At 42.2% G+C, this 12,663-nt stretch overlaps 1 protein-coding gene across 1 annotated transcript; it reads right to left on the reverse strand.

Moving 5' to 3' along the window:
• Window positions 1-200: 200 nt before the first annotated feature.
• RBM24 (RNA binding motif protein 24) lies at window positions 201-12,578 on the reverse strand. The gene is made up of 4 exons (XM_006888670.1): window positions 12,407-12,578; window positions 11,247-11,370; window positions 9,332-9,386; window positions 201-2,359 (listed from the first exon to the last, which is right to left on the reverse strand). Exons 1-4 carry the CDS (start codon window positions 12,572-12,574, stop codon window positions 1,996-1,998), a joined length of 711 nt encoding a protein of 236 aa, XP_006888732.1. The 5' UTR covers window positions 12,575-12,578; the 3' UTR covers window positions 201-1,995.
• Window positions 12,579-12,663: the final 85 nt, after the last annotated feature.

Genomic DNA, 12,663 nt, shown 5'->3' on the forward strand with positions numbered 1-12,663 from the left:
CTCCAACAATATCTAGGAGGCTCTATGCTCACTGAAAATTGACAAAGGGCCGTGATCATATACCCAGATACGTACAGTGATCATATACTCCCATGTTGTGTGTGAAAATGTTATAAAAGAAATGATGGGTATTAATGCTAATTAAGCAGCAGAATCATTCCCCTTTACTACCCAATTAGAAACAATCAGAGCAACAAGGTTTTTTAAAAATTATATTTAATACAAGTGAATAGATTAGAAGATCTGAAATGTTATAAAGCAATATACATAATGAATAAATAATTTGCACAGGAGGGTCATGTCTACATTACATAACACTGTCTAGTATGGGGGAAAAGTAGATCCAGTGATAATGCAGAAAGTTCATAAAAATGCTAACCTGTCTTCCCTTGTACGAAATTGTTCAAGTATAAAAATCCAATACAGTGTAAAATAGTATTCAATTTAGTTTAAGAATAAAAATTGCAAGTATTGCAGTTTCAGAAGAAAATCATGTAAAGCAGCATTTCAAACTACAGAATAGGAGTGTTAGACTAATGAGTTACCGAAAGATGAGATCTACACAAGCAACAACTCAAAGAAGCATGAAATTAGCACGACAGCCTGTTGAAAACACCTACAACTAAAATAAATGAAAATGTGTTAATGGAAGAGGACTCTCTTATACAGTGCACATATGAATTTAAATAAATCCAAGTCAACATCTTTCGCCGAATAGGTTAATATTTAATATACTACATCTAGACCTACTAAATAATTTATGCCATGAGATGAATACATAATTTTACAGTGTCACATCTAAAGTTTCTCGCTTTAGAGTGCAGCATAGTAAAACTTAAAAATAAATATCTTAAATAGCATTACTATTAAGGCACAGTATAAACCACATCGTTAATCTTTGAAGAATTGTAATCTCAGTAACCTTGTTGCCTCATGTCCTGTAGTCACTAATAAATAGTTTTAAATATGACTCTGAAATAGATACGAAAACGTGTAAAATTACTCAAAAAGGGAAAAAAAATAAACGTCCTTAAGACACTTCTTAAGGGTTTAGAGTCTGCAAACTTTGCCTGCCTTCATTCATAAGCCACGAGTCGACACAATAAATAGAAAGAGAAGGCTGTTGTAGGTAAAAGCCTGATCCTATTTCAGAATCAGAATTGCTGACGCCAGCAGATACAAGTTTCCCAAAATTGAAACAGGATGGGGAGAGGGATTAGAATGTGACAAGCTCATCCAACAAGCACAAGTGATGTGTTCTTTCCAGAACTGTGTGTTATTGATTGTCTATACAGCTGTTGCACCCTTTATGCCCACATCACTTGCTCCACAGTCCCACGCATGCTGAGGACAGATGAGAAAATCGCTTTGGTGCCTGTCCACCATTTCACCCACCGCCACACTCCTGGATTGATTGTTCGATGCCCATTTCTGAGATAGTAAGAACATTACCTTCTTACTTGAAAAAAAAAAAAGTTCTATAGGCCATTAGTGACTGCTAAAAATGACAATCAGTGCTTTCGAACACTTTAAAAAAAATCTGCTTTTAAAGGTAATTCAAGCTACATATTGCTCACTCTGTATTCCCTGGTTCAACTAGAATCAAATAGCATTTTTCTAACTTGGAAAAGGCAGTTTGCTTCCCTGATACTATAAAAAGCAAAAATAAAGCCTCCAATTATAAAAGTGAAGTTCCATCTCTAGTTCTCCATCATATTCCTAGCGGCCTTCACTGACTCAGGGTCTCCGGGGTTGATTTCCAAACCTGAACCTACTTCCCTCACACTCCCCTCTTTCTCATTCAAGAACATTATTGGGTTATTTTTTTTTTTAAATTCTACTTAACAGTGCATAATGCTTTTTTGTTGCTGTTCTTCTTTTCCTAAAGCTGTTAAAAGTTAACATTAACGCTCTCAGTATCTACTAAAAAACTGGGAAATTGGGGTGGGGGTGGGGAAGAGAGAACAATTGAACTTTGATCAGATGGCTGGTGGTCTATTGCATTCGGTCTGTTTGCAGCTGCTGTGGCTGATACTGGCCAAAGGCGGCAGCGGCAGCAGCTGCTGCAGCAGCGGCAGCAGCTGTCCCAGGTGCCGCCGCGGTGATTGGCTGCTGGACGGCGTAGCCGTAGCCCCCAGCGGTGACATATCCTGCGGCAGCTGGGGACGCGGCATAGGGGTACTGGTCATAGGCGGCCGCCGCGGCAGCTGCGGCTGCAGCAGCCGAGTACTGTGCGTATGCAGCTCCAGTGTAATCAATGTAAGGTGTGGTGGAGGCAGCAGCTGCAGTCGGCTGGACGTGGGGAATTACAACCCCGGGCTGCACAAAAGCCTGCGGGTAGACATAGTGGGCAGGTATCCTGTTGAGAAACAGAAAACAAAGTCAGGTAACCATCCCCTCCTTTCTGTGGCAGTCGCCGTCCAGAAGTAAGACAAACTCAAATTTAGTGGTTATTATGAGCATAGGGTTGCCACAATATCTACTTGCTAGTGGTCCACTGAAATAGCTCTGGCAGGAGCCAGAGTCACACAGGTGCCTCGAAAGAATTCAGTAATAAAAAAAAATATCATGATGCCCTCCTCACTAGAATTTTTATTTACATGATTATTCAGAGCCATTCAATGCCATGTATGCAAATTTAGAAAGTAAATCAAAGTCTATCAGATCCAGGAGCTTAACAAGTACTGTGTAGATGGTTAATTGGCTAAGACTTTCGAAAATTTTCTAACGCATTCACAGAGGATCGGTGTTTAGCAAATACAAGTCTTAGCAGTGAATGCAGGACCCAAAGGTCATCCACGATCACTCCATTAAGTGGGGCGAAGAAGGCCAGCTTGTCAAAAGCAAAAAGGACTGTACCAAAATATTTGGCTTAAATGATCTGTGTTGATTATCATGGCAACCCTACTTGAAATTGCTAGGCAGACTCAGCACACATTAATCTCTCTGCAACCTCAGTCACCCTTATTAAAAAAAAAAAATGTAAAATAAGCAGGCGACAAAAAAAAAGAGTTTAAAAGGTTCACAAGTGTGGTAGCACAGCAGAATCACACTTCTCAAACGCTCTGAGTGCAGCTCACTCGTCACAAGAGGCTGTTGTGGGAAGCTACAGAAATGCTATTAACATTCACGGCAGTGATTTCCCAAAGAGGTGCAGCACACTTTCTTTCTTTCTTTTCTGTTTTCCCCATAAAATTCATAAGGACACAGAGGTCAATCAAACCTGTTTGACTAGCAGGCAACTGAGGGTCAGCCAGCTTGTTTATCTCTATGCAAGACAGACAGAAGGGGGTGTGGGGAAGACAATGAGGTTGAGGGTAAGGGAAGGGCAGGGAAATACTAAAAATCTCCAAAACAAATAGAAACTTTGACAGTTTATACAGTTCTATGCGTTAGAAAACATTTCAATTTGGTACATCCTTTAACTCTCTTTTATCCTCCACATAAGGAGAAATAAAGTTTATGAGCACGTATGTTTTCATTCTGTCCTATTCACAGGTATTTTGTACAAATTCCATCTATCCTCCTGCAAGAAGTTCAAGAAGTGAAAACAAAATCAAGTCTTTTCAAATGACACACTCATAGACCACTGACTCAAATGACTCCACTTGAAAATGAACTTAATTTAAAAAGAAGTCAGTCAGAAGAAGTTTAACAACAACCTCCACCCTCCCCTCAAAAATCAAGCAACTCCACTCTCGCTCTTGTAATTTCATGATCACGGTTCCATTATCACACTACAATGAACATATGATTTATTTTCATCTTTAAAATAATCTGCACCAGAAAGCAATAGACTTCTAAAAGTATGCCACGTGGCTAATGCCATGTGGGCAAAGGCCCAGCACTTTTAAATACAAGCACAAGTGGCAACATTTAAATTTGAAACTCCAACAGGAAAGCTGGACATTCTAATTTTCAAAGCACAGATTTTTCCTCTGCCTTTTCAGCATTTCACTACCAGTACTCCTTAATTAATATCCATGGAAAAGACGTATTTGTCACAGAAGGCAGCACACTTTGACCTCCATGATAAAAATACACACTGAGTTTTACTCCATCTTCCCCAGTGCCAGGAGAAGCGACGTCACCAAAGTGTTTCTGAGGACACTCGGAGATGTTCTGAACTGCATGTCAGAAACCAGACACGTGGTGGTGCAGACACTCAGAAACTTTTCTGCAGGTTAGGGGACTGTCCTCAAAGCAACAGGTGTGGCTTTAGGATACACTGTCCCTGGAGGTGGCCTTGTGCACTGAGTGGGGACAGGGCTGAGAGAGTCTGCTCGCATGCCAGTTTACACGTGGTGATGGACAGCAGGGGCTGCACCCGGGCTATTTTTGATCCTGTCATGCGACAAGGGTTTCCAGCGGGTAAAATGTCTTTATAAGGCCAAAGTGAAACATCTATCAGCTGCAAAGGCCAGCCAGCATGGAGCTCACTGATATGGAAACTGTTAACCCCTTGTACTCCTCAAGTTCCCAAGGACAGCAGAGTGACTTCAGGGCTCATGGGCTTGAATGGAAGTGTTACCACAAGTTTATCCAACACATGGGTAGGATGGAAATGTGTGCGCATGCATTACATGATAAGTGGGATTACTTAGGAGATCCTTGTCTCTTCTTGTATTTACTTTCTAGAGAGGTCTCTGGAAGATCAGAATTCTATGTGAAGCCTGACAAGAGTAGGAAGGTTGTCTGGAAAGCACACAAAAACTTAGAACTCTTTGAGGTTCAAAAAAAAAAAAAGGAGAGTCCTGAAGACTGAAAAGAGCCTAAAATATCTCGATTCAGAAGGGAGGAGACCACAGCGAAGCATAAGGTGGCTCTTCAGAAGCAATCCCTCTACTAGGTGTTCTCTGACCAGTCCACCACCACCAATCTGCCCTTGAATCAATCCAGACTCATAGTGATTCCATACGTGCCAGAGGCCAACTGTGCTTCCTAGAGTTTTCTTTCAAAGGCTGATTTTTCCTATGGCCTTTCTCCTGAGGAACCTCTGGGTAGTTTTTAACCTTCAATCTTCTGGTTAGCAATTGAGTTAATGGTTTGTATCACCTTCCCAACTTAAGGGACATGCCTAACAGCTACAAAAGGACAATGGCAAATGAGATACTTCCAGCAATTTTGAAACAAAATTGTTTTCTTACCTCTGCACATCCCTCTGGTATTTAGAGGCAGTAATAGGCAATTCTTTCCCCTTCTAACCCAAAATGCACAATTTTCAATCTGCCACTCACTTGTTCCTAACAACTTATTAAACTATCTGTTAATTTTTTAAGCCTTGGCATTCTTAAACACTTCATGATTCTGGCTCCAAACTACCTTTCTGGTACTTCTTTATACCTTTCCTTAAGTTTAGGACAACTGAGCTCCTCAATATTTGCGGAACACTCCTGGTGGTGGTCTTAGATCTTCACCTTTGGTCACCTCAACCCTCCATTAGTGACATTAACTCTCATTCCATCTCTATCTGTAGAAAGCCAAATCCTATCCAGCCCTAATCTTGTTAACTGCCACTGAGATGAATGACCCTAAAGAGTTTGCAAGGTTGTGACTTCCCAGGAGCAGAGGGTCGAGCTCGGCTTCTGACGCTCCTCTGTGTGGGTCTGAACCACCAACCTTCCAGTTAATAGTCCCGTGTGTAAACATCTGCACCACTTCGGGCCTCCTAGCTTCACTCATCACCTGTAGGACTTCCAGTAATTCAGTCTCATGTGTGAAATTCTCACAGGTGAAATAGACCTAGTATTTTCAACTCTTGAGTAAAATCATCAGTGCAAAGAACCTGCTATGAAGAGTATAGCAGGTTCTCAAGAAATGAGTTCCCTATCTTCCACTACCCTTTAAACCCAGGTTAACTTCCATCTCCTTCTTAAAGAGTTCCTGGATTCCACCACTGGATGTATCTCTCTCTTTTTTGAAGTGTTCCTAATAAATCACAAGAAAGAATGAAGTTCTGTGTTTATGGCCTGACAGGGGAAAGAATACAGCCTTTGGGGTCAGGTGGACCAGGATTCTGAACCACAAATCAGCCTCCTCTCACTTCCTAGCCCTGTGACCTCAGGGAAGTTAATTCACCTTTCTATGTGTTCCCAGTTTTTGTTTCGTTTTCCCCGCATGGAAATGATATTAATAGTGTCTTCATCAAAGAATTACCATGAGGATTAAATGCTATAATTTATGTAAATCCCTTATCAGTGCCAGGCACGGAGCAGATGTTTACTTAACGTCAGTAACCACCCTTCCTGCGCCCCCATAGCAGAGAACTTAGCACCCAGCACAGTGCTAACACACCTACCACAAAATTCAACACTTACAAGTGTACTGAATGAATGCTTACGCCTGCTTTCAACCCTGTCTACACTAGCATCCAAATTTTTCTTCTCAGGTCTACAGTTTGTCCTCTTGAGAGTTTGAAGAAGAAAAACACTTCTTCCAAACATGAAACATTAAGAGATTCTCAAATAAAGTCACAAGTTCCTACACACCCACCCACTATGCTACATCAGAAATTCCTCCAGGCCCAGGTTTTGTCTTATCTGAGAGTGGCCCAGGGACCACATAAAAAATAATTCTGTTACTAGACTTTCAAACAATTGAGTAGTAAAGTGGGGGAAGAATTGATTCTCTTTATAGGTCTGGTAAGAACAAGTGATATTCAAACAGAATTTGGTCTTGACTAGTGTGATTTGTTAGGTATAGACTTCTGGGGATTAGACCAGCCTTGAGAAATCCTGAAAAAAGAGAAGGTTGGCTGGTTTTACCTGAAATGCTATCTAATTCTACTACGGACCTCAATTTCAAACAATTTATGCAAACACTAATCACCATTCCTTAGAAAGTCAGCGACTATCAGAAGAGATGAAAATTTCAACACAAAGACTGCTATCAAAACACACTTGATTTAAAATTTTCACATGACAGCTGACTCTAATTGGTCTACTTTTCCTTATGTTACTCTGTTTTCTCAAGGCTCTATAAAGATCACCACCAAATAAAACGGCCATCCTTGAGTCACTTCCAGCTCCTGTGACCTTGCAGGTCACAGCAGAGCTGCTCCATAGGGTTTCTGAAGCTGCGGAGTTCCACAGAAGCAGAACGCCTCAGTTTTCTCCTAAGGTGGATTCAAACTGTCAATCTTCTGGCTAGCGGTTCAATGCTAAATCCACCACGTGACCACAGTCAGTCTAAATATCTATGTCTAGCTCTTAAGAATCCCCATCACGTCTTGTTTCTCCATTCACAGGGTTTTCCTTTCTGTGTCTTCACTCACATTCACCCTCATCCCACCCTCCTTCAGAGAAGTCTATTCTTCCTTCCACAGCCATCGGCCAAGCTGAGCTCTGGTCAACCTCCCTCACAAAGTCCTGCCCAGCTCTTCCAGCACATCTATTTTCTTGCTATTCTGAATTGTTCCTGCACATGACACAGCACCAAGTTATTTAGCAATTGCTAACTCCTCACTGCTTTGTGTTTTATTTTTTCCCCCCAAAAAACACAGTATGATTTCCTCATTTGGTCTTACCCACCAGCACAGTGAAAGAGAAACACATGCTAAGACCCGCTGACTGTGTCGATTCTTTCTTTAAGATCATGACAAAGATCTCCAACACTTCTTGAGATGTATTTTCTCCAGCTGAATTCTACCTTAAACGTATAGATAGTCTAGACCAAGGGGGGGGGGGAACGGTCATTACTGCATTGTTGCTGGTCAATCCAGGCTGGCTTGGATGGGGCTTTCCTACACAGCTATGGACATATGACAGCTCTTTACTAATCACATTGGACAGAAAACTTTTCTAGAGTTAAAAAGAAAAACAAAGAAAAAACAAGAGTTTGTAATAAAAGTGAAATGCTCATAAGCTAAGGGTATAGCAATAAGAAAATACTGATGGTACACAGAATTTTATTTTCCCAAGTCCTATTTTTTTGTCTGTCCTTGCAGATACAGAGGTAATCACATCTATCTATATAGACAAGAACCAAAACGCCAGCTTCTACAAATCCCTATCAATGTTTTGGTGTTCAGTTAGGGAACAGATTACTACTGAGAACAGAATATACCTTGAACAACTAGACGTTTTAAGAAAGACATTGAAATCTCTGGCATTTGAGTTACAGGAATGTTGATTGGGCAGAGCAGGGCCCAAACAGACTCCAGTGTTCAGACTAAATTTAGGAGGTGGATGATATTCCACTCATGCCATGTCTAAATAGGAGGGAAATGGGGAGCTCAGATAAGGAAAGCTGTTAATCAGAGAATCCAGAGAGAGCACAGACAGGAGCAGGCGGTTCACCTGGGTTAGGTCTGAAATGTGGAAGTTAGTGCTACTCTAATAAGAAAAAAAAAACCAAACTGGCTAGCGTTAATGAACTCTGATGAGAGGAGTCTTACTTTTTAATTAGAAGGCCTCTAAAAATGGATACATGTGGCAAAAGAACCCCATTCCCAGAAAACTCCCCAGTAAAACAGAAACTTAGGGCATGCAAGCAATGAATCTGTAGTCTGACAAAAAGAAATCACACCATTTAGCACTCACTACAAAGAAATACAGGGTAAGTGGAAGTCACAGGCTACAGCTTAAAAGCAAGGGGGGAAAAAGAGAGGCCCTTTGCTTCCCGTGGCAAAGTCAAAAGTCAACACGCCTCACCACCACCACCACCACCACCACCACCAAAAACAAAACACAAAGAGCCCCTTCCCCGAGGAAAAGAAAACACTTTCACTACAGCTCTTTTCAATTAAGTAAAAAGCACACAGTTTAGCTATCAACACCACTTCATTACCTTAATAAATAAAATAAAGCACACGGAGGTCTATTGACTATTGTGAAAAATAAAATAAAAAACAACAACCAACAACACCAACATCCATGCATCGTTAATCACCATCTGAGCTTGTGTATGAGTCTACTGGTTACAGAGTTTAATTCCAAACAGAACTATTCCACCTCTTATCATCGTATCCTTCTCATCAGTTAGCTTAACTGTATACGAACCCTGTCAGGTTAGAAAGAGATAAATACAATTGAGTCAAGTTGCAACAGCAGAAATGGTGAATGGGCAAAATCACCGTGTACACAACTCATACCTGGTATTTTTGTTTTGTTTTGTTAATCATAAGCTCAAAATGTGTCTGGTTTGGAGGTCACATAACTTGACTCATCTAAAAATATGTATGGTATCAGCATTAAAAATACACAAGAATGTATAAAGCTGTATAACCAGGGCAATTTTGTGACATGATGTATCATGTGGGTTTAACAAAGAGGCAGATTAACAAATGACAGAGCTATAGAGAAATGTAAGAGGGCCAGTTCAATTGACTTACCCAAAAGGTCTTTGTATAAGAGCTGGATGAAGCTGCTGAACACCAAAGGCAAAACCTAACAACAAAACATACCACATTCTCTATTTGTAGGTGGTCACATTCCCACAACATGTAAAATGCAATCACAACTTTTTCTTGAAAAAATAACTATTCTTTGAATACTGTAGTAGAACTTACACACACACACACACACACACACACACGTACGTCTATATATATATACATACATACATACGTGTCTGTATTGAGTCAGTTTTATAAAGGCTACCACTGAGGCCAAATACAGATGTTAGAAGGCTCAAATGGAAACTTTAAAAATCTTCCACGTATATTTGAAATAGAAAATTAAACCAGGGACAATTCTTGTGAAATTAAAACAAAAATAAGACCTGACAATGAAGTTGCATATCACAAATACTCTTACCATCCTGAATCACACTCTATGAAAAAAACCAAACCAAACCAAACACCAACCCTTTGTCATCTGGAACAGTGATTTGAGAATGCTCTGGACAACTCTCTAAAAGAGCTGGAGTTTGCAGCTTACAGGATTCAAAGTTCCACAAAACTAAATTCTTTCTTTCACTTCTGGATTATATACACAAAATCCAGTAGACAGATACGTGAATTTTCTATTGTTAGTTGCCTCAGAGTTTATTCCAATTCCAGGCGAGCCCATGTGTGAAGAGCAGTACTGCTATGCAGGGTTTTCTAGGCTGTGACCTTTCAAGCAACTCTCAAGATCAGCCTTGGGGCATCACTAGCTATGTTTGAATTATCAACCTTTTGGCCAGTAGTAGTCAATTGCTCATGTCACCGAAGGATCCCTTATTTAAATGTAAACTGAATACTGACTGCCATCAAGTCAATTTCAACTCATGGAGGCAACTCACAGGGCAATAGGGTTTCAAAGCCTATAAATCTTTACAGGGACAGACTGACTCATCTATCTCCCATGGAGCATTCAGTGGGTCCAAACTGCTAACCTTCTGCTTAGCAGCTGAATACCATAATCGCAAAACAACTAGAGCTCCTTTATATATAATTTAATGAATGCCCTTGATTACTTGCATGTGGATCCATTACTTGAATAACATGGTTTTCGTTTAAATCAGCTTGGATCAAAGTGTCAGCCTCTTTCCAAAACTTCAGATGGAGAGGTTTAAAAAGAGATTATGAAGAGAAAGATACTTTCTCAAAAGTCAGTTATCAATTATTTGGATGAATGCAAAGACAATGTTGGAAACAAACCAACAGGTCCTGTTTTCATGCAGAAAACGATGCTCTCTTTTTGGAGACTTAACTGCCACATAATTTTGGAATAGGTTTTGGATATCTAATTTCTAAGTGTCAGCTGCTTTATCTATATGGGCCCTTGGCAAGTTGAAATCTTTCTTTCATTGCTGGTGATTTGGGATTTTCTATCAAAGTTTTACTATCATGGCACATTTCCAACTTCCAGAGGGTGAGTATTTAGGTCAGATTACGTGATCTGAGCAACCAGAGGTAAAGAATGACACAATTCTACAAGAGCCAGCTGGAACTGACAAATTTGACCACATAATCTATATGCAAATTATCTACAAGTAGCTGAAAGTTGGGATATTGAGAGTGGAGTAACACTATGTATCAAATAGGAAACAGTTTAGTCAGGCCTAAAGGACTGGACCATCTAGACCTCATCTCCCCCACCCTCACCCCATACACACACTGGAAAATAGCTTATGGGTCCTGCTTGCAACCTTTTTTTTTTTTTTTAAATGTCTTGGTACAATAACAAACTTTAATTCAAATTTTCTAAGTAAAGATACATACAGATTCAAGGAGAGCCAGTGTCTTGTACTGCCAGGGATTCCTATTATTCAGGAGTAAGGGGTTCTGATGGAGGGTAGGGGTTGTGACCAACATTTCTCACCTGGTTGCATGATCCTAGGTTTTGCTCCCAAGTATGCCAGATTCACGTTGGCCTTCCTGCCATCAATGATGGGGTTGGGATCCTTGCAGGCCCTCTCAGCAGCTGCCCGGTCAGCCATGGTGACCTTAGCAATATATACACACAGACACACATACACACAGCTCTAAGTTAACCCCTGAAGGAAAAACCAAGACTCAACACTAGAGAAGTTATTTATGATAAAACCAAGCTAAGGACTCTCAAACTTTTTCTCTTTGATTTTTTGGGTGTTCCCCCCACCTCAACTTTTCTCTTTCCTTGTCCCTGCCTCTATCTTCCCTAAAAAAAAATTACAATTACAGCACCCTCACCCTTAAGTCTTATGGGTGCAGGTAGGGCCTACTTGAATTTAAGAAGCCTGAATTCCTTCTTGGAAGGTCTTTGGATTCTCCCTAAGCCCAGGGCCCCCAAGACTAGCCCGAGAGCCACTGTTTGCTTTAAAGTAAGTCCAGCCTCACATCCGCCTGGTGCGCCCAGCCACCCGCAACATATCCCAACGACAATAGCTATTGTCCTACTCTGGGGCTCGCCACTCTTTCGGCAGCCTAATTTCCGCGTTGAAATCTCCAGGAAGCTTAATAGACTCTTTCTCAGTTCGGCGAAGAGCCACACGATCATCTTTTAAAGAACCTACCCCGGTAATTGTAAAAGAAGGGAACGGGAGCAGTTCACACGGGTGGTTCACACGCATTTTTACAAAGCAACAGCGCGCTTAATCACCGGCCTCCAAGCTGGGAATGCAGTTCTGCAGGGCAAAGGCCCCTCCCTCCCAACCTTCAGCACCCCTAAACCCAAAGGTCACTGGTAGGCTCCCTACCGCCCCTCCCCCTCTATTGCACACATCCCCCCTCCCCCCCCCCCCCCCCCGCCAAGGGACCTCTCGCAACCCTAAGAGGTAGGGGCGCCGGCCCTCCCGCCTCCAGCTCCACGGCACAAAGTTTCAGTTCAGCAGGGAGCAGAGAAGCGCGCGCCCGCCCGCAGGTTCCTCCCACTATCACGCCGGGCCCGGCACCCCAAACTGTGACCCTCGGGGCCAAGAGTCACTCCTTCCTTCTCCGTCCACGCACCATCTCCCCTCTGGCCTCTTTGTCCCCCTCCTACCCTCCATCAGCACAACTTACAAATCCGTAGCCCCGGGACTTGCCCGTCTGCCGGTCGGTGATGACCACCGCCTCCTCGATCTCTCCGAAAACCTCGAAGTACTTGCGCAGGCTGGCGTCGGTGGTGTGGTAGGGCAGCCCCCCGACGAAGATCTTGGTGTACGTGGTGTCCTTCTGGGTCGTGTGCATCTTCGCGCCCGCCCCGCGGCTCGGGCTCCGGCTGCGGCTGCGGCTCGGGCAGCGGCTGCGCCTCCTCCTCCGGCTCCGCGTCTCCCGCA

Source organism: Elephantulus edwardii, unplaced genomic scaffold (genome assembly GCF_000299155.1).
Source record: "Elephantulus edwardii isolate Elephantulus edwardi_28Jun2011 unplaced genomic scaffold, EleEdw1.0 scaffold00070, whole genome shotgun sequence".
NCBI lineage: Eukaryota > Metazoa > Chordata > Mammalia > Macroscelidea > Macroscelididae > Elephantulus > Elephantulus edwardii.

Coding starts and splice junctions, on each gene's coding strand:
- RBM24 (XM_006888670.1), bottom strand. CDS start 12,574: ATGCACACGACCCAGAAGGACACCACGTACACCAAGATCTTCGTCGGG. Junction 11,371..12,406: donor AGTCCCGGGGCTACGGATTT/GTAAGTTGTGCT, acceptor TATATTGCTAAG/GTCACCATGGCTGACCGGGC. Junction 9,387..11,246: donor ACCTAGGATCATGCAACCAG/GTGAGAAATGTT, acceptor TTTTGTTGTTAG/GTTTTGCCTTTGGTGTTCAG.